This window comes from Mustela erminea, chromosome 5, assembly GCF_009829155.1.
Source record: "Mustela erminea isolate mMusErm1 chromosome 5, mMusErm1.Pri, whole genome shotgun sequence".
In the NCBI taxonomy this organism is placed as follows: Eukaryota; Metazoa; Chordata; class Mammalia; order Carnivora; family Mustelidae; genus Mustela; species Mustela erminea.
This window is the reverse complement of record NC_045618.1, coordinates 59,375,517-59,397,159: the sequence shown is the minus strand read 5'-3', so window position 1 is coordinate 59,397,159 and position 21,643 is coordinate 59,375,517. Positions and strand designations below refer to the sequence as shown.

The following is a 21,643-nucleotide window of genomic DNA, read 5'->3' as shown; positions in this document are numbered from 1 at the left end:
TTGTGGATCAAACTACAAGAAATGAATAAGTACCAGTCTTTACTAAACACCATAGACTTAATGCCAACCCATTCCAGGACAACGGCTTCTTTATCAGAATGTGAGGTACTGCAGACAACATGCTAAAGGCTCAGCCTGACTTCCCAGTTAGTCCTTTTCTAGGTCTTCAACACATAGACTTAACATCTTTCCCCCCTCCCCCCAAGATTTCACTTACTTATTTGAGAGAAAGAGCATGCATGAGAGAAGGCACAAGGTGTGTGTGTGGGGGGTGCATGTAGAGGGAGCAGCAGACTCCCCACCAAGCAGGGAGCCTGACAGGGTTAGATCCCAAGGATCCTGAGACCATGACCTGAGCTGAAGGTAGACACTTAGCTGACTGAGCCACCCACGGACCCCAACACTTAATATCTTTAAGTGGCTTTTATATAGACAGTCATGAAACTAAGCCCTTTGAAAATCTAGTATTGCTCAAGCAATCATTCGTGGATAAAAATAAGTCAGAATATAGTAAGAGGAAATGCAGAAGATGAGAGGGAAAAAAAAATCAAGGATTTGAAGGAAAAGAAGGCAGAATGAACAAAAGCAATAAAGGAATAGAAATCAAAGTTGAGGAGAAACCTGGGACTTAACAAGGGGACAACGGAGAAAACCCCACCAGAGGCAGAACGGTAGCCAAGAGAGTGGGAGTCAGAAAGAACAGGGTAAGAATTTCAGTTCCCACAATTAAGAATGTAGGTAATATTTTCTTAATTTTGGTATGCCCTCAGTTTCCTAATTTGTGAAATGGAAGTGATCATGCCTACTTCACAAAGTTACTAAGGAATTAAATAACATCTGTGAACATATTCAACCCAGTGCCTTGCCCCTAACAGGCATATAAACGTTAAGTTCTCTTTCCTTATTGCCTGACCACAAAGTACAAGTGGGAAGGAAAGGAAAGAGTAGGGGAAGTAACTGTCAAATTAGGGGGGAAAATGTATGAATTCTGAAACTATGATCATGGAAAAGACATGGGACATAGGTAATAAACCAATTCTAAAAATAAGATACGGAAGAGTGAAAAAGTGGAAGCAAGAAGTGGTCATGGAAGTACAGGCAAGAGGTGAGTGAGGCTTGGACTAAGATGGTGGTGGTGCACCTAGCAAGAACCATTCGATTCGCAAACTATTTTAATGTCTTTGATGAGGAAAATTCTTGGATCAATTGGGCAAATTATGATTATTTCTTAAAATAAGGCAGATTGGAGGTGGAACATGTATAGAGTGGGAAATCAAGAGTTCTGTTTTGGACTTACTGAAATGGAAATGCCCGAGACAGCCAAGTGGAGATGTCAAGTAGAAGACCTAAAAGTGGATGCACCAGCAGAGACGAAATAATATCCCCTAAGGGAAGTACTGCTAGAAGAGAGGGAATCTATTACTGTTTCCTGAGGAATTCCAACTTGTAAAGGTTGGAAAGATGAGGAGGATCTAGCAAAGAGGAGAGGGACCAGGGAAATAGAAGAAAGCCAGGATCATGTAGTGAAAGGAAGGAAAGAATGTGTCAAAAGCTGGTCCATGAGGTGTGTTCATCCACTGGATTTAGAATTGTAGAGTTGGTGGGGACTTTATTGAGAGCATTTCAGTGAAATGGTCAGGACAAAACTTGAGGTAATACATGAAAGCCCAACCTCTGAAGCCAGTATTGGGTTTTCTATTTAAAAAAAAAATATTCACTGGGGTGCCTGGGTGGCTCAGTCAGTTAAGCGTCTGCCTTTGGCTCAGGTCACGACCCCAGGGTCCTGGGATCAAACCCCACATCTGGCTCCTTGCTCAGGAGGGAGTCTGTTTCTCTCTCTTCTCCTCCCACCCACCCCACTCACTCCCGCCCACCTCTCCTCCCCCATTCCTGCGCTCTCAAAAAAAAATCTTTTAAAAAAAGTCACAGTTGATCATTAAATTTCCCTTACAAAACCTTCCAGTGGATTTCTGTCATCCACAGAATAAAATCTGAAATCCTTTCCATGAGCTTCAGGTTCCCAGAAGATCTGGCACTTGCTATCTCTGTGACTTTTTCTCCTTTCATGAGCTCCTGCACGCTGCCCACTCTAGTCATACTGACCTTGCTGTTCCTTCAACAGGCCAAGCTCCTTTCTGTGGAGAGCCTTTGCATTTGCTCTTCCTTTAACCTGGATGGCTCTGTTCCAATTATCTTTTAAGTAATCAGCTTTGCCTGGAGACATGACCTTGTGACCTTCGAAAGGGAAATCTGTACCAGGTAGGCTACTTTTGATGTTTTTTTTTTGAAAAAACAGGTTGTAAAAAGCAAAGAAACCTTTTGAATATGGGCTCACCTGATTATGGAGCTACTGATTTACTTATAATACTAACAGCAACAGGATCTCATAGGTTTCCAGCAATTGACCCTTCTTTTACCTAAGCTCTTAGAAAACAACCACCACTACCACAATTAGACAAGTTTGTATTAAAGGGAATTGGGACTGGGGAAGCGGGGAGGAATGGCTTTAAGGAAAGGTGAACATACAGTTTAAAGCCCATCAGTTTTTTAAGTTTGTACCATACATTTCAAGTTGCTTTTAATTCCCTAACTGATCCTAAGTGCTCAACTATTCTTCAAAGTCACTTATCATTTGACCCCTCACTCCCACCATAAACCATTCCTTTTGTTTGTATCTGGGTCTGAAGATGTCTACTTTTTATCATTACCCTGTTGTAGTCTAAAGTGCTTTCACCTTTCAATCATATTTAAAATATAGACCATCCTTTGGTAAATACAAAAATGTACAAGTGACTCAATGCCTAATCCCTAGCATTAGTACGGAGAGGACTTGTAGTAGGATAGCAGCAGTGAGGATAAAGGAACACAGATTTAAGTGACATGCAGGAAAGAGAACTGTAAAAAACTGGGAATTAATGGTGAAAAGTAAGAGAAAATGAGAAACTGATGATGACCAGGTTTCTGAGACTACTGCATAGACAGTGGTATCACTATCCATCAAGATAGAGAGGAGAGAAAAAAGTTTGAGGAATGGTTGGGTGGGGGGGAATTAGTTTGGCGCTTACTGAATTTGAGGTGCCTGCAAGAGATGTATGCATTTAAAAATGCAGGCTGTGTTATTAAATGAATGACCCTGCATTAGCATCTTAACCTCCTTAGGTCTGTTTCTAAATTTGCAAAATAAGGGTGGTGTGTAAATCTCTAAAGAGAGGTTAGGATAGACCCAGTCCTAAAACTTCAGTGACCTCAACTTTATCAGCAATCTTAATTTGGCTTGGATCCTTATTTCTTTCTTAGAAGTTTAGAGTATCATCCTATCTGTGTGCATTTCACTTAGAAAATTTAACAAGAACTTTAAAAAGAACTGTTAACTAGCTAGGAATTCACAAATTCATGCAACTTTTCTCTTAAATTTTAAGTGATAGTCAAACAGTAGTTTCCCTTACTGATGAAAGACACACATTTAAGCTTGTTGGTCATTCCTGGGAATAATGCAGGCACTTTTAAAAGAATTATAATACACTGATGAAATTACTTCTCTATGTATTTTTTTTTAAAGATTTTATTTATTTATTTGACAGAGAGAAATCACAAGTAGACGGAGAGGCAGGCAGAGAGAGAGAGGAGGAAGCAGGCTCCCTGCTGAGCAGAGAGTCCGATGTGGGACTCGATCCCAGGACCCCGAGATCATGACCTGAGCCAAAGGCAGCGGCTTAACCCACTGAGCCACCCAGGCGCCCGCTCTCTATGTATTTTTCACCTCATGGATTTGGAGAGATTGGAGACATTCCTCTAACAGGGAAAAGGAAGGAGGAAAAGACAAAGGAGGCAAAAGGGGCTTAAGTTGGACAAGTAATATCCATAAGATCTACACCACATTTTAAAAAGAAAGAAATCACTTAAATTACTATCTTGCAATTTGACAATACCAAATTAAGAATTAGTAAGAAATGGAAATTAAACAGGTCTCCTTAAGTTTTATCATCCAGAATAATCTTATTTCAATATTAGGAATCCTAGAGTTCTTCCTTTTTCAAATTGCACATAACCTCTTGGTTATTGCAAATTACTTCTAGGTTAAAATTAAGTTTGAGGGAGGAGGGGCACCAACCTCATTGTGACATGGGTATAAGGTGCCCGGACACTGAATGCAACTCGGATTCAAATACAGGCTTTGTGGAAGAGCTGACATACAAATGGCTTACTATTTTAAATAAGAGTCCAGAATCCAGAAGACTCATTTGAGAATATTGTTTCCTACTGCCTCAACAGGAAGTATCACTGCTTTGGTGATAAAGAATCCCTCATAATCTTCAAGGAAATGACATCCAATTGGGCAAAATGAACAGTACCACACACTGGACAGCATGTATGTCTTCAGTAATTTCTGTCGGATCAGCACCAACTGAGAAATCTTGGTACGTTGAAGTATTACCACAATCTTACCCTCCCAGTTTTAAGGATCCCCACAAGCCATAATGCAGACGTGCACCACAACTGAGTAAGACAGATGACTAGGAGAACCAGAATTGATACAAAAGAGTGGGAATTAAGAAGTTATTCCCTTATATAATTTTCCAGCTTAAATAAAATTTCATTTTAACAGAACAGTATTATTTTAAGTACATCTGTAACCCATGTAACAAAACATAAAATTGTCTTGCGACTAAAAGCATAGATTTTGAAGTAAGGCAATTTGGTTCAAATCCTGGTGCTTCTAACGTGATCTTGGGAATATTTTTTAATCTCTTAAAGCCTAAACCTCCTCTTTAATTAAAAAAAAAAAAAGGAAGAAAATACTTCATTATGGGGTTGAGAACTGAAAAGTGATCATTTAAAATATATTATGTAACAAAAATAAAACCTGAGAGACAAAAGAAAAACACCATTTCAACTATGATTTTGTTAGACTTTTATTGTTAATATATTTTTTGAGCCATCATTTCAAAGGATCTCTATAAAACTGCAAATCTTAAAGCAGTTAATTTTAAAGGAGTCAACTCCAGTTTTATTATTAATACCAGTGTTTTTTTTCTTTCAGGACCACTGTGAGCATGACACTATACTGATGGCCAAGCAGAAACCCTAGTTTGGATTCTCTGATGTAAAAACTATTCTCCTTACTTGTGGATATTAACTTGACTGTGAAGAATATAAAGCAAATTTCTGAAAACCTGTAAATAAGCACATGAGACTACATTTCATAATTCATGGTAAACAGTTAATTCTTGATTCTTCAAGTAAATGTAACTGTAATACAGTAATCTAAAAGTTACTCTGGTGTTGAAATATGCTATCATTTTTGAGTACTGTCCTATTAATTTTTCATCCAGAATAATTAGTTATTTTTGTTTATATTACAGATGAAACTCTGAAACCAAGTAGGACACACAAAAAATCAGTAGTAGTCTTGGGTTAAAAATTTCCCACATATCATTCAAGGATTATCATTTAATCCAGGTTTAGTGGTAACATGTTCCCAAACCAATAAATATAACATGTTTATATTTATTGTATTTACCTACTTATAAGTAACAGACCATTAAAAAATATGGATACAATCAAGGGTGAATAAAATGTCAATAAGATGAACTATACACATGAACTTTCAGTTTTTACCTTAAAAAATTACCCAAAAAGTCCATTTCTACTGCTTTCTCCTTGAGAAATTACTATCTCTTATGTGATAGTTTGTTATCCTCTAGAAGATTAAGAAAAAGTCCTTTTGTATTTCATGATAGGTTTAATCAGGTAATTAAAACAAATTCTTATATCATCTGATATGTCCAATTACATGGGTATGATGTAACAAAAACAGTTACAAACTTATATATGCATATTTACATTATATATCCAAACTATCAAGCTAATCAACTATATCTAAAGAGATACATTATGACATGAGTTAAACAATTTTTCATTGCTTATTAGGAAGAATGCAGTCAAGCTTTTAATGGAATATACAAGTGAGGCACTTTTGAGGTCAAGAATAGAAAGCAAATGACACTACATACTGGCAATGTTCACAAAAATCTATGTGAATCTTTAATACAAAGGTTTTTCAACTATATTATTCTTGAAAAGTTTCAAAACTAGCAACTTACGCAATTTAAGGAGCTTTCAGGAACAATGGCTAACATCAGTGTATCAAAGCATACGAAAGTTTTATAACCACCTGGCTGCTAGGCAAACAGTACCTTAATACCTTAAAGCCCTTTTTGTTGTTGTTGTTTTTTGGTTTATATAAATCACCTCAGGTTGTGATTTCTTAATGTTTTGACTCGCTGCAAAACACCTTATGGTACTATTATTATCATGGTTTATAGACCAATTTTTTTTTAAGTGCAACAACAATGCAAGTTTCTAGTGCTTTCCGTTCTACTTAGAAATGTGATCCTGGAGGTCAAATTAAGAATGAGAATATTTAGTGAAGAATCTGTTTTCTAGGTAACTGAAGTTTTCAAAGTTTTATATAGAAAAATGTTACACTTACTTAATGCATCTTTGGGCTAAAATTAAAAACTCAGTCTTACCCACATATTCCAAAGAGTAATCACAAAGCCTAAAGTAAATTTCAACAAAAGAAACATCCTTTAAATTGCCCATCTGGAGGAAAGGACAGGTTTCCTGTACTTTGAAGACATATGGATATTAGAAAACATCTCTGTGGCATTCAGTTAAGGGGGTGGGGTGGGGAGTAAAAGAAAAAATGCAAGACTTACCCAAGATATCAGATGGCACTATAGACATGAATTGAAAGTGCATTTGTATTACTTCAAAAGTTCTTTTTAGGCACTGCTGAATAACCAATGAAAATAGGTAGTTTCAAGTTTTCCCCTTTAAATTTTAACCCCTGTCCCAACATCATCCCAGAGACATACACACATTCTCTGAAGTTGTCATCATCAAATACAGGTGCTGTTTATTTATTTTTTAAAAAAACTCCCTGGTTGGTAATGGGAGGAAAATCAGAATACCATTTTGGTAATGGCTTTTGCATGTTAAAAGAATTAGTTTTATAAATGCTTCGGCACATCCATTAAGTTTGATTGCCAGTTCCAAATATCAAGAAATATTTTAAGACAGGATATGTAAGAAAAAAGTGCTTAAAATCTTTCAGTGACCAAAAGACACATTAGAGAAAACGTTCATTTTACAGCTCCTTTAAGATATTTCTACTCTTGCTTTCTCTGTTTGGAGGTGACCACTACTTAAATAGCCCTTTTTATTGGTAGTAGTGATGAACCCTATTAGATCCTAATTGCCACCTCACGTCTCTGGTCTATAAATCATCCAGTAGGTGGTGCTGAAGTTCCATACCGCCTATTTCTTCAGCCTCAAATGATTCCCCTGTCAAGGCAGGAGAAAAATCATTTAATTAGCAGTTCTGAACACAACAAGCCATCAGACCAAAGTCTTTCTTGTTATGCCATCTAGATGATTTCATTTTCAATATTTACTATAACTTAAGCTGGTTTAGCCATTTGCTTATACTGCCAGATTAAAAAGCAGGGAAAGGTTTCAGAGGAAAAGCCAGTTGGCAGTGCCAAGTCTATATGCAGAAGAAAATGTTCCTGAACATATCTATACACGTTTTAAAAATGAGAAATTTAAACTATCCTTTTCCCCCCCACATAGTTCTAACTTACTCAAAAGAACATTTCCACATAGGGATTCAGATAACATTATATTATCAGTTAGTCTTCTAGACTGGTTTGGAATTTGAGTATGTTATCTATAAAGATCCAAGGTGAAATAAAAACCATTTCATCACCATAGTTTTTAATGAAGAAACTTGTTTAAAATTGTAAAGGAAAAAATGGGAATGGGATGGCAAAATCTTAGCAGCAAAGTGGTTAAACAAATTGAAAATATTAATGCACAAACATTAAAATATTAAAGCATATATGTTGCATATAAAATACAGTACAGAACCAGGAGTTGCACTATACTGATTAGTGCTTAACAGAAGAAATGATTAAATTTGTTCTTCCCAGAAGTATATACACAGTTCATTTCCACAGCATTTTCCTATAGAGCCAGCAAGTTATTTTCTTCAGTTATTCACACCTTGCTCAAACCTGAATTATGAACTCAGCACTTACAAATATGAAAATTCACTCACAAGGAAAACCAATATTTCCATTTTACCAGTAAAAAGTAATTTTGAAAGTTAACAGTCTATTCTAGGAAACCAAGTTTAGCTGAAAACTTCAAGGATGAAGATCATCTGGTGTAGCAGTGTTCAATTATATAAACAGTAAAAATAAGTCTTAAAACTGCTGCTACAGTGTCATATTTTGGATTTAGTTCATCCAATTGATTTTTAGTACAAAACTAGAAATAACCTCTTCTTCATAACATCTATAGTTATCAATATATTTTTCTTCTTTTCAATGTGAAATAATACTTCAAGATGATCTATATACACAATGTTGTCAGTTCAAGCTGTCATATAAATATAAATGCTTTCTTAAAAAAAAGTATTTTACAGACAGATAGTGTTATATACATTGTTCAGTTTGATCTGGGGCAAAAGAAGAAAGCTAACACAAGCTTAAGTGTGATATGTAAAAAGAACAATACATAAATGACATTTTAAAACCTGCATAGAAATGAGCTTCAAATGGTAGTGTGATTTTAATTTTATCACTTCGGAAACTTCAAGCCATTAAAAAAAAGGCACACTTCTCAACTTTATCCCTCTAAGGGAATGTTCTTAAAGAACCCTTTACTTGTTAGAGTTTTAATGTAACACTTAAAAAGACAAAGAAAACAAAAAACAGAGAACAACGAAAAAACAAACCAACCAGACAAATTGACCCCAACTACTTTAAACCATTTGTTGGAACATTTATCCAACTACTTAGTAAATAAAACATCCAGTAATACAATGCTCTGCAAAAGAAATAAAATTATATGTACAAGACATTTCATTCACAATGTTGGATTAAATACTTTCCTGGGACAGTTTAGTATACACTTTAACATAAATTTTGCTTTTGGCAAGTTTAAATAAAGTAAAATGCAACTGGGAAAAGTTATTGTTATGTGAATAATAAGCACTGAAAATTAAGCTTAAAAATTATTAATTACAGCTGAACATATTCTAGTTTAGCAGAATGATAAATGGAGATCTCAGGAGGAAACTTTTACATGAACTATCCAGTTACACTTTTTGCCTTGTAAAACATTTGTAAATGCAATATGATTTTTTTGAAGGAGGAAACTCTGAAAGAAAACAACTTGCTGGTTGAATACCACAAAACAAAACAAAACAACCCAAAACCTCACTTTTTTCTATAATGTTTACTCAGTCTCTTTTTATATAAAAATAAGTGTTACGTTCCCATCAGAACATTAGACAATTACATCTGTGCTTTAAAAAAAAATTGGTCACTCAAGGCTATTAGGATATTTTTAAAGATTTAGATTACCAGAATGTACAGACAGAACTCAATATAAACTGTAGCCAAAGGGAAATGAGGATGAAAATAGCAAATCATTCACATGGAATAAAAACATTATTAACTAGATGAGTAAAATATTCAAAACATAATGGAATGTGACAGTAGATATATGTACATCTACTTGAGAACTAGGAAGGGGAAGAAAAGTTTAATATGTGATAATTCGTACCTTATATTTAGTTAAATATAAACATTTGTTATTTATACATAAAACCACTTTCAAAAAACAACTAATAAATGATTTAGTTGTACTTGTTTTATTTCTTATAATTCCCAAGTGTTAACTTTCTTAGACTGATATCAACTGTCCCTTAGTGCACTTTTAGTTTATGTCTTAATAAATTCAAAACTCTAAAAGTCCCATCACCTAATGCATAAATATACAAAAAAGCCAAAAATTAATCCCTTTTAGGTTGGATATTTTATGCTCACTTTTTATAGCCAATAACCAGAAATAGTTTCCTTTTGCAAATACTCTTTACAACCTGTAACAAAACATGCCATGCACTCAAGGGAAAAAGTTAGGCATGGCTAGCATTTGTGAAATGCCAAGAACTAACAAGTTCTGCTTCCTCCACGTGTGGCCCCAGACACCAGGCAAGATTTCATATTGCTTGCCAAAAGCTTCCACAAATCCAAGTTAGCTAATTCCTGGAAACAAAGAATTTAAGCTCATTTTGGCACTGGATCCTTTCATCCAGCAGCTTTATGTTTCCCACCACAGCACCCACATGCCTCACCACAACGATGGCACATTCTCAAGGGGACATAGCAGCACATACATGGTACAATGAAAGACAAAGCTACTAGGGCTAACCATCGTAAGCAGAACTTGTCATCACTAGTGTCACATGAACAGGGATCAGAAAAATCTCCCTCTGAGTCTGACATACAATGATATAACATGCTCTCTGCACAGAGCATGCAACTAACTTGATATATGCATCTTTTAATAGGGTCTGGAGCATCCTGACATTTTCCCCTGCCATTTTCTTCATGATTAAACCTTTCTTGGCAGTATACACAGCGGGAACGTTCACCATCTTCTTTTCTTCGTTTTGACTTCTTAAATTTTAATGAGGAAGGCTGTGTCTTAAATACCACAGAGTCTTTGAGTGAACTTAACTTAGTCTCATCTCCACATGAGTACAGATAGTCTGATTTTTTACTGTCTGGTTTAGAAAATTGAATATTGGAATCAGTATCATCTCTCTCTAAGTCATTTTTCCACATGTCAGGATGTCTGTAGTCTGCATACCGACGTATTAAGATATCTCGAGGGTTTATTCTGACAATCTCATCCTCATCTTGAAAGCTGACGTGACGGATTGATTTCAAAGGGACCTAAAAAGGAAAGAGATGAAGACAGCAATAAGAATGGTGAAGGTTAATTGTATATGTCAATTTGGCTAGGCTGCAGTGCCTAAATATTTGATCAAACGTTAAACGTTATTCTGGATGTTTAAGTGAAGATGTTTCTTGGATGAGACTAATCTTTAAGATGGTGGATTATGAATGAAACACATTATCTTCCACAACACAGACAGATTTCATCAATTAGCTGATGGCCTTAACAGTATGAAGACTGAGCACCCCCAGAAAGACAGAATTCTGCCTCTGGATGGATGGGACTGCAACTCTTCCCTCAGTCTCAAGCCTGATAGCCTACTTCATATTTTGCCTATGTATCTTCACTATTCCATGAACCAATTCCTTAAAATAAATCTGTGTGTGTGTGTGTGTGTATACATATATATATGTGTATATATATATGTAACTAGTTGGTTCTGTTTCTCAGGAGAACCCTGACTCATACAGATTCTAGTACCATGAACCGGAGTATTGCTGTTAGTAAGTACCTAAAAATGTGGAAATGCATTTAGAAATGGGTAGAGGCTAACAGAGTTTTGAAGTGCATGTTACAAAAAATCTTGAAGAGACTATTGTTAGAAATACATTAGGGATGCCTGGGTGGCTCAGTCAGTTAAGCTTCTGATTCTTGATTTCAGCTCAGATTATGATCTTGGGATCGTAGAATCTCCGAGCCCAGCCAAGAGTCTGCTGGAGATTCTCTCCCTCTCCCTTTGCCCTCCTCCTGATTATACACGTTCTCTCTCACTCTCTAAAATATAAATAAATAAAATTTTTTAAAAAGGGGGTGGGGGAGGGGGGGAGCAGAAGTGAGGGGAGAGGAGGGGAAAAGGAAAAGAAATTTGGGCATACAGAGAGGCAACAGGGGTGTGGATGTACAAAAGAAAAGACCATGTGAGGACACGACCAAGAAGCAGACATTTACAAGCCAGGAAGAGAAGGCTCAGAAGAAACCAAATGTGCCAACATCTTGATTTTGTGACAAAATAATTTTGTTTTATTAAGCCACTTCATCTGATACTTTGCTATGACAGCCCTAGCAAACTAATACACATACACACTAATACACACACACACACACATATATATAGCTTGGCTATATGAGTCTCTGAAAATGACTTAAAACACATTACACCCACTTATTCTCATTCCCTCCCCTTCTAATCTTCTCCCAACCCCCTTTCTGGGTATATTGTCTTCCTGAGGCCCAGGAGCAAATGAAATCTTTCTGGAGATAAACCAAATGGGGTCTAAATCAAAATGACCTTTTCCCCTTTATCTATATAAGTGGGCTTCTTGTAGTCACATTTGTATTTCCTAGTCCTAGCCCTTGGACACAGTAACCAGTCTGCAGGAAAGCACCTGGATCCAGGTTGAGGCAAACTTCCATTCTCAAGATATTATGGAACTGGGGCTAAAAAAACCCCTCCAGATCTGGGCTACAGGAATGGTGCATACAGTCTATTAAATTACCAATATATAATTCCTATCAGCTTTATCCAGTGATAAACATACAAGGGCAATCCCCAGACTCAAACCAGAAACTTGGATAGAGTTTAAGTAATCATAAATGCAGCAAATGTACACATGAAAAAACTTTTCTAGTATAATTCAGCTACATGGAGAATGAGAAGGACTAAAAAATTTCACCTATTTGTTAATTAGTTATATTCTATATTGGAAGATAAAACTAAGAACTTACCCTATTTTGGGACTTCAGACTTCCACAATCCTTGGATATTTGCCGTTGTACATATTCTATACTTCTGCTCTGCATGTCTAGGCCCGGATGACTGAACGTTATCTAAAAAATAAACAATTTCTACTTAAGTGACAAGAGAATGTATTTATTTTTAATAAAACCATGTGCAGTATGTATTCCAAAACTTTATAGCCTATTAGTAGTGAAGCTTTTCAAAACAGTTTTAAGAAAAAAGAATCACTTGAATTATCCTATTATTTAAACTTAGGTCATTCATCACACATTTATTTTTATTTTTAAGATTTTATTTTTTATTTCAAAGAGAGAGCATGAGAAGGGGGAGGGTCAGAGAAGCAGATTCCCTGCTCAGCAGGGAACCCAATGGGGGACTCAATCCTGGGACTCCAGGATCATGACCAGGGCTGAAAGGTGGCCACTTAACCAACTGAGCCATCAAGGCACCCTTCCTTACACATTAAAATTTTAATTTTGAAAGTAATACGAACTTCTGGTTTCTGAATCTGCATGTGAGGAACTTAGTAATTGCCATTCTGTCCTAACAAGCAAAAAACCTAAATAGAAAAAAATATCACTAACTCTTCTCAGATCTGTGATAGAGAGGATGACACAGTGTAAACCACTGCCTCCAAGATTGGAGACAGACAGGAAAATAAAGGGAGTCACAGCTCACCAGAGCAGATTCTTGAGCAGAAATTGCAAGAGAAACCAGTGCTGAGGTAGGAAAACCTGAACTATAATTGATGGGGTCCCAGAGTTCAGTGTACATATGGAGTTAAAAACTCCCAAGTGGAAGCAGTCATAGTGAAGCTCTCGAAGTTTTGTTGGGATTTACCTCCAAGAGCTCAACCAGGTTCTTGCAGTAAATACAAGAGAAATCCCTGCATGCTTTCAGAAGGAGGAGGGGAAAATGAACCTTTTGTAACTATGTCATAATACTCCTTTTTTGTTTGTTTTTTTAACAAGGTTTGCCCTCAGGAGAAACTAGTTAACCAGAGCCTGACCTAGGATATTATCAGAGCCTACTTGACCTAGGAAAAGAGAAAGAGCCAACTTTAGTCAACTCTAACCATGTGACCCAACTAAAAAGTTAGAAAAAACCTGCGAAATACTTGTGGAGTTCACAGTCCAGAAGCATAGGCTCATTCTAAAAGATAGACTTTGAATCAAAGGACTACGGAATGCTTCCCCTCCCCATCACATACTAAAGACCTATTTATAGCAGTTCCTTTTACCCAGTACATCATGTCTAGCTTTAAGAAAAAAAAAATCTGTAAAACATATTGAAAGGCAAAGGCAAAAACACAATTTGAAAAGATAGAACAAGCATCAGAACGAGACATAGCAGGGCTGTTGGGATTAGGAGACTAGGAATGGAAAACAACTATGATTAATATATTAAAAGCTCTGATGGATAGACAGCATGCAAGAATAAATGAGCAATATAAGGAAAGAGACAGAAACTAATAAGGAATCAAAAAAATGCTAGGGGTCACAAACATTAAGAGAAATGGAGAATGCCTTTGCTGAACTTATTAGACTGGACATGACTGAGGGGAAAAAAAAATCTCTGAGCTATTTAAAATAGTAACGACTGAGAATTCACAACTAAATTAATGTCGGACATCAAACCACAGACACAGGAAACTCAAAGAACACCAAGCAGAATAAATGCCAAAAAACACACTACACTCAAGAATATCATTTTCAAACTATAAAAACTCAAAGATTAAAAAATCCTGAAAAATGAACAAAAACAAAAGTTCCTCACTTACAGAAGAGCAAAGAATTACATCTGACTTATCCTCAGAAACCTTGTATGTAAGAGGACAGTGGAGTGAAATACTTAAGGTGGTGAAAGAAAAAAATCTGTCAGCCTAGAATTCTGTACCTTGCCAAAAAGCAAACTTCAAAAAAGATAAAGACTTTCTCAGGCAAATAAAAACTAAAGAAATTTGTTGTCAGTAGACCTGCTTTATAAGAAATGTTACGAAGTTATGAAGAAATGTTATGAAGGAAAATGATATAGATCAGAAACTCAGATATATGTAAGAGTAAAGGAGCACTGAGAAAAAAAAAATTTATTTTCAAAATAAAATACAATTTCATTTTCTTATTTTTTTTTTCTTTAAGATTTTATTTATTTAGCAGAGAGAGAGAGGGAGAGAGAGCAAGCACAGGCAGGCAGAATGGCAGGCAGAGGCAGAGGGAGAAGCAGGCTCCCTGCTGAGCAAGGAGCCCGATGTGGGACTCGATTCCAGGACGCTGGGATCATGACCTGAGCTGAAGGCAGCTGCTTAACCAACTGAGCCACCCAGGCGTCCCTCCTTTTCTTATTCTTAACTGAGCTGCAAATAGGAATAATACACTATGCTAACACTAATCAAAAGAAAGCAAATATAATTCATTTCAGACAAGGCATACTTCAAAGCAAACAAAGTTTACTGGTCATAAAGAGGGGCACTAAGGAGCGCCTGGGTGGCTCAGATGGTTAAGCGTCTGCCTTTGGCTCAGGTCATGATCCTGGGGGTCCTGGGATCGAAGCCCACATTGAGCAGGGAGCCTGCTTCTTTGTCTCCCTCTGCCTCTCCCCCTGCTTGGGAACCCCTTCTCTCTCTCAAAGGAATACATTAAATCTTAAAAGAAAATAAAGAGGGCATTACATAATGTTATGAGATTAATTTTCTAAGACCTGCAATCCTTAATGTGTACATGCTTAAGAACAGAGCATTAACTTACAGAAGGCAAAACCTGATAGAACCGCAAAGAGATACATAGGTACCTATTACCACAGCCGGAGACTTCAATACCCTTCTATCATAAAAGGACAGATCCAACAGGCAGAAAATCAGTAAGGACATAGTGGACATAGTAAGGACATAATGAATTCAACACAATCAATCAAGTGAATATAAATGACATCTACAGACTACTTAATAGCAGAATACATATTTTCTCAAGCTCACATGAACATTAACCAAGACAGACCACATTCTGGGCCATAAAACAGACTTTGCTAAATTTAGAAGAATAGAAATTACAGTGTCTGCTCTTACACCACAAAGGAATTAAACTAGAACTCAGCAACAGAAGGGTAAGCGAAAAATCCCCCCAAATATAGAGATTAAACAAAACAACACACTTTTAAATAACATATAGATCAAAGAAGAAAGCAAAAGAAAATAAGTAGTATTTTGAACATAACAGAAATGAAAATTGTGGGACAGAGTGAAGGAAGTCCAAATCCAAATATATTAGAGAAGAATCAGTAATCTAAGTTTTCACCACTGGAAATTAGAAAAAGAAGATTAAATCCAAAGGTAGAGTTCTAGCTAATGCAATAAGACAAGAAAAGGAAATAAAAGGCATATAGATTGAGAAGGAAGAAATAAAACTGATCTTGTTCACAGATGACATAATCATCTATGTAGAAAATCTGAAAGAACTGATAAAGTAACTCCTAGAATAAACAATAAGGCCATAAGATACAAGATTTATATATAAAAGACAATCACTTCCCTATATATGAACAATAAACATACAGAGTTTGACATTAAAAACACCGTACTATTCACATTAGCACTCCACAAAATGAAATACTTGGGCACACATCTAACAAAATATGTATGTAACATCTGTATGAGGAAAACGATAAAATGCTGATGAACAAAATAAAAGAAAATAAATGCAGAGATATTCCACATTCAAGGACTGGGAGACTCAATACCATCAAGACGTCTGGTCTACAGAGTCAATGAAATCCTAATTAAACCCCAGCATATTCTTTTGTAGATACTGACAAACTGATGCTAAAGTTTACAGAAAGAGGTAAAAGACCCAATATACCCAATACCATACTGAAGTAGAATTAAAGCCGGAAGAGTGATATTACCTGACTTCCAGGCTATATTAATCAAGACAGTGTGGTATCAGCAAAAGAACAAATAGATCAATGGAACAGAAGATATGACCCTGGTAATGGCGATAACTTTTTAGTTACAACACAACCCATGAAAAAAAGAACTGATAATGTGGACTTCATTAAAAATTTAAAACTTCTGTTCTGCAAAATACAATGTCAAAATAATAATAAGACAAGCCACAGACTGGAGAAAATATTTGTAAAAGATATCTGATAAAGGACTGTTATCAAAAATATACAAAGAACTGTTAAAAACCAAACAACCCAATTTAAAAAATGGGCCAAGATCTCTAAAGGAATTTGACCAAGAAAGATACACAAATGGAAAGTAAGCAAATGAGAAGATGCTGTGTACCTTAAGTCACCAAGGAAATGCAAATTAAAATAATGAGATACCGCTACACAACTAGTAGAATGGCCAGTATTCAGAACACTTAGAATGCCAAATGCTGGGGAGAACATGGAGCAAGAGGAGCCCTTACTGACTGCTGGGTGGGAATTCAAAATGGTACAAGCTACTTTGGAAGACAATTTGCTAATTTCTTACAACACTAAACATATTCTTCCCACATGATCCAGCAATTGTGCTCCTTGATATTTACTCGTAAGATTCAAAATCTTATGTCCAGACAAAAATCTGCACTGCAATATTTATAGCAGCTTTGAAGGGATAAAGTGTGGTATACCCAGACAATAGAGAGTATTATTCAGTATTTAAAAAAAAAAAAGTCATGGAAGAGTTTTACATATATATTACTAATTGAAAGAAACCAATCTGAAAAGGCTATACGCGTTATGATTCCAACTATATGACTTTCTGATCCAGGCAAACTATAAAGATAGTAAAAAGATAAGTGGTTGCCAAGAGTTGTGTTTTGGTGGGGTGGAGTAGAGGTGAATAGAAGGAACACAGAGAATTTTTAGAGCAATAAAAAAACCTCCATGATACCATAATGATGGATACACGTCATACATTTGTACTTGTAGTATAGGGAGAAAATCTTTGAGAAAATAATAGGGAGGAATTTGTAGAAACACCATCAGGAAAAGAATGATAAATTTAGTTGCATTAAAATTTAGAGTACCTATTCATCAAAAAACCCTTTAAGAGAGTGAAAAACTACCAGAAACTAAGAGATATTGCCCATAAATAAAACTAAAAATGGAGAAATGCTACTGAAAATTTTATTATTCAGATTACTCAGAAACAAGGTCATAGAAGACCACTTAGTTAAAATCATTTTATAAAGGAAAAATCACAGCTATTTCTATAATCTCACAAATGCTCAATATCTCTTATTCCTAGAACACGTGAATCCTATAGACTAATTTGTCTAATTTGTTCAGAGTCTTCTGTACACATCAATGTCAATGTTTCCTATACATGCTGAAGTAAGTCTTACATATGTTTGTACTAGCAGTATGCCTAGTAACAACAAAAACATGCAAACAACTGAAATATCCACTGGCTAGAGAAGAAGAAATAAGTGGTTGAGCTACCAAGAAAAGCACAGGTATGCAAAGCAAATAAAATCCAAGGTAATGGTTACCTCTAGAATAAAAAGCAAGGAGATGAGACTGGGGGTGCTCTTTAAGTTGTTTGCTGTTTTCTCAGGTGTTCATTATATATATTGTTTTCTATGTATTAAATATGTCATAAATCTTCCATCAGAAGCTCACTGATACATGTGCTTTTATTTGTCCACAATGAAATGACCTTCAGGACTTGAAAGTAAGCAAAATTGAGTACAAGAGCTATAATGGCTTCTAGGCCTATTAGATCTAACTGACCTAATACCTGACTGAGAGCATTAACATTTTGAAAGAATGAACCTATCCATCAAAAGGATTTAAATAGCCTATAGAAGCACAGAAAATGAGTCAAAGACAAATACTTACAATACCTATCTATGCATATCTTGAGGAAAAAACCTAGTGTTTTTTTCAGCTAGTGTTAAGTAACAATTCTCCAGAGGTCTCATTTCTGCAGATCTGGTGAGGAAAGGCACTGTTTGCCTTTGTTTCAGACTATTTCTATGCCAAGATGTGTGTAAAGTGAAACCACTGAAGTATAATGTCTTCCCAGTTTTCAGTTAGGTTTGTTTAGTATCCAGTATGACTACAACACTGTCTCCCTCCCCGGCAAAAGTCAGGCAAAACTTACTGTCCTTTAAAAAAGACTTGGGTTCCCTAAGCCCAGGGTTCCAATGCTGTGATGCAAACTCAAATGAGTGTGCAACATCTACTGAGCATCTCAGCACCAACCCCAGGGGGCCTAGAAGGCCAGGGGGCCAACGCAATCATGAAGCTCAGGCTACTTTATTGTGCTGTTAGTAATAATGCCCTTTGTCTCTCATCTACCAGTCTTATTTTCTGTCAGCATCCATAGAAACTGCAGGTTAACCTGTTAGCCAGGATGAAAATCTCAGACCTTTTGTACTTCTTGTCTAATCCTTTTGGCAAGATCATTCTGTTGCAGGGAAGGATCCATCAAGCTATCCAGTCAAAGGCAATTAAACATCCAAGCACGTAAGTACTCTGTTGAGCATGTGTGCATGAAGCTAGATTCTGGCAATCATCTAGTATCTCATGAAGATCTATTTTCTGTAGACAATGTACTAAAACAAGCTACACTAGTACTACAGTCCACATGATAGCTTAAATTAAATTTTCCATTCTAATTTTTATTAAACATTTTTCTTAAATTTGATTATTTTATGCCATGAAAGATGACGCATGTCTTAACATCCTGACAAAATATGGTTTCTGACCTTCAAGTTTAAGGCCAGACTCTGTAATACAGGTAATTAATTCTGTGAGGCCTATTAGGGGACATCCAAATGGACAAGTGGAATACCACTATAACAGGACTGTGCCAAATATAAATGTGCATTATTCCTGTTAAGAAACTCTGTAATTACTTATTAAATGCACAGTTAATATCTACAGTAGCTTTAAGGGAGAATACCTACTCCACTCTAATCCCTAATAAACTGAGTTCACTTATTTTAACATCAGCAAATGGGTAATTAAATGTCTAGTTAAACAAACTCATAAAACATAACCCTTGTTTCTCTATGTCACATCAATCTTAGAGATAAGGAAAAGTTGTAAAGAAGCTGGAATTTAGATCCTAACAGTCTGGCTCCAGAAGCCATGTTCAAAATCCCCATGCTAAGAGCTGCCTGGCAAATGTTTACTTCCCTCTCTGCAGTGACCTAGCATTATTCTGTAGTTTTCTGCAAGGCCACTATATTCTTCAACCACTCCACTACTACCATCATTGCCAAGCTGGGAGAAGGGCTCAGTTCTTCTCTCTCCCATCAGTCAAAAGAGTAGCTTAAAGTTTATAGTTCTCTCAGTCAAGAAAGGTAGGCCACATAAGTTCCCAGGGTCTGGGATGATATTAGTCTATTGTAACTTTGTGTCAGAGTCACCAAGATTTTTCCCACTGCTCAACTATATGAATCACAGGTCTACTTCAGGATGTTTGTATATCCCACTCTCCTCCACTAATGAGTTTTTCTGCCCATCGCTCAAGATATTGGAACATATTTTGTATTTAAAAGTATTAAACTGGATACCCCCAATCTTAACTATCTTATTTCCTAGGAAGCCTAGATGCTAATGAGCAAATAATGACTCCAGATGGATTGTTCTGATTCCAAAAATCCCCGGAAAAGGTATGCAAACTATTTTCAGTCTCTATTTTTGCTATTATTTTTCTCAAAGTGAAACTGGCTTAAAATTACTTTTTCCTTCTTGTACCAATTAATTTTTCTTGCATTTCTTATAAAATTTCATAGTAAACTTAGACAAAAACATGCATAAACTATAGATAATTTCTATCTCCCAAATGAGGTAGTTTGTCATAGAGGTTGCTGTGAAGAGCAATATGAGTTATAGAAGTGCTTTCCATAGTACTCAGCACACAGTAGAGACCAGCTATGATAAGGTTCAAGGGGCCACACTTAATCAGATTCAATGAAATATAAAGCTGCCTGTTTACCATAAAAGGAAATACTTTAATCTGAGTTAGAATAAAAAGGAAGAGAAGGAGAAGAGGAAGAAGGTAGAAGGAAGAAACATTTAACATTTGTAAATAACCTCAGAATTCTTATAATCAACAAGCATCAATCTAATGACATTCAGAGGTACTTAATGATTCTATGCATGAATTTCTTCGCTGACAAAAACTAAAGATATTGTTTCTGCTCAAGTGTAATATCAGAATCAAAAGCACTTAGTGAAAGACCAAAAGACTATAAAAATCTCATTTTAAATAGTCTTCTTGATTTCCTAAGACAATTACAGAGGTTAGATAAAATTATTAAACATGAAAACACATAACACTTCTAACAACTAATCTGAAAATAATTAAATATGAGAATGCAAGTCATCTTCCAAAGTAAAAGCAGAACGATTCTCTGAAATTAATGTGTTGCTTTCAGTAATTTTATTTATGATAAACACCAGGAAGAAATACTACCAGGTTTCTTTATGCCACTTCATATACCATGATTTAGAGGGGAAAATGTGAAGAATATCGATATAAACTGCAGTTCTAGGTACTGGGGGAACACTCATGTGTTTGACAGAACAAATCAAGACAATCAAACACTATCAAAGAAAAAAGAGTCTCATCTTCTTAGAAGGAGAAAAAAAAAGCTTCGCCAATAGATGACAATACCAATGTGTTTGAAAAATGGCCAACGTGAAAACGAAAGGGCCTATAAATTCTGAGGACGGGGGGAAAGTGGAACTTCAGTTAAGTAAACAATTAAAAACTATCTGATCACATGAAAGATTAGAGAGTCATCTTTTTCACCATGAAATAATCACGAGTTTATTTAATGATGATACACATCATTCAGAATAGAAAAGCCCACATGTCCTAACATACAACCTATAGATATTAGGTCAGTCTTTCACTCTGTGCTAACAGGAGTGGGAAGGGGGAGTGGTCCTATATTGGTGGTGACAGAAGTAACTGTCCTAGACTTGCCCATCTCAGATAATGGCATCGTTACTCATTCTCTTGCTTAGACCTCAAACTTAGAAGGCATCCTGGACTCTAATCTATTATCCAGACTCTTTTGGCTCTTCCTTCCAGAATTTACTCCTTATCTAACCAATTCTCATCATTTCTATCTAGTCCAA

General features: G+C 36.0%; 1 protein-coding gene across 1 annotated transcript in view; it reads right to left on the bottom strand.

The window, feature by feature from the left end:
* Positions 1–5,723: 5,723 nt before the first annotated feature.
* The window catches only part of SPRED1 (sprouty related EVH1 domain containing 1), a 114,380-nt gene continuing 98,460 nt past the window's right edge, over positions 5,724–21,643 (bottom strand). Inside the window, exons 6-7 of the mRNA XM_032343238.1 lie at positions 12,544–12,645; positions 5,724–10,814 (exon numbers count right to left, since the gene is read on the bottom strand). Coding sequence (XP_032199129.1) covers positions 10,164–10,814; positions 12,544–12,645 — 753 coding nt within the window. The 3' untranslated portion in view covers positions 5,724–10,163. The remainder of the gene's footprint in view (positions 10,815–12,543; positions 12,646–21,643) is intronic.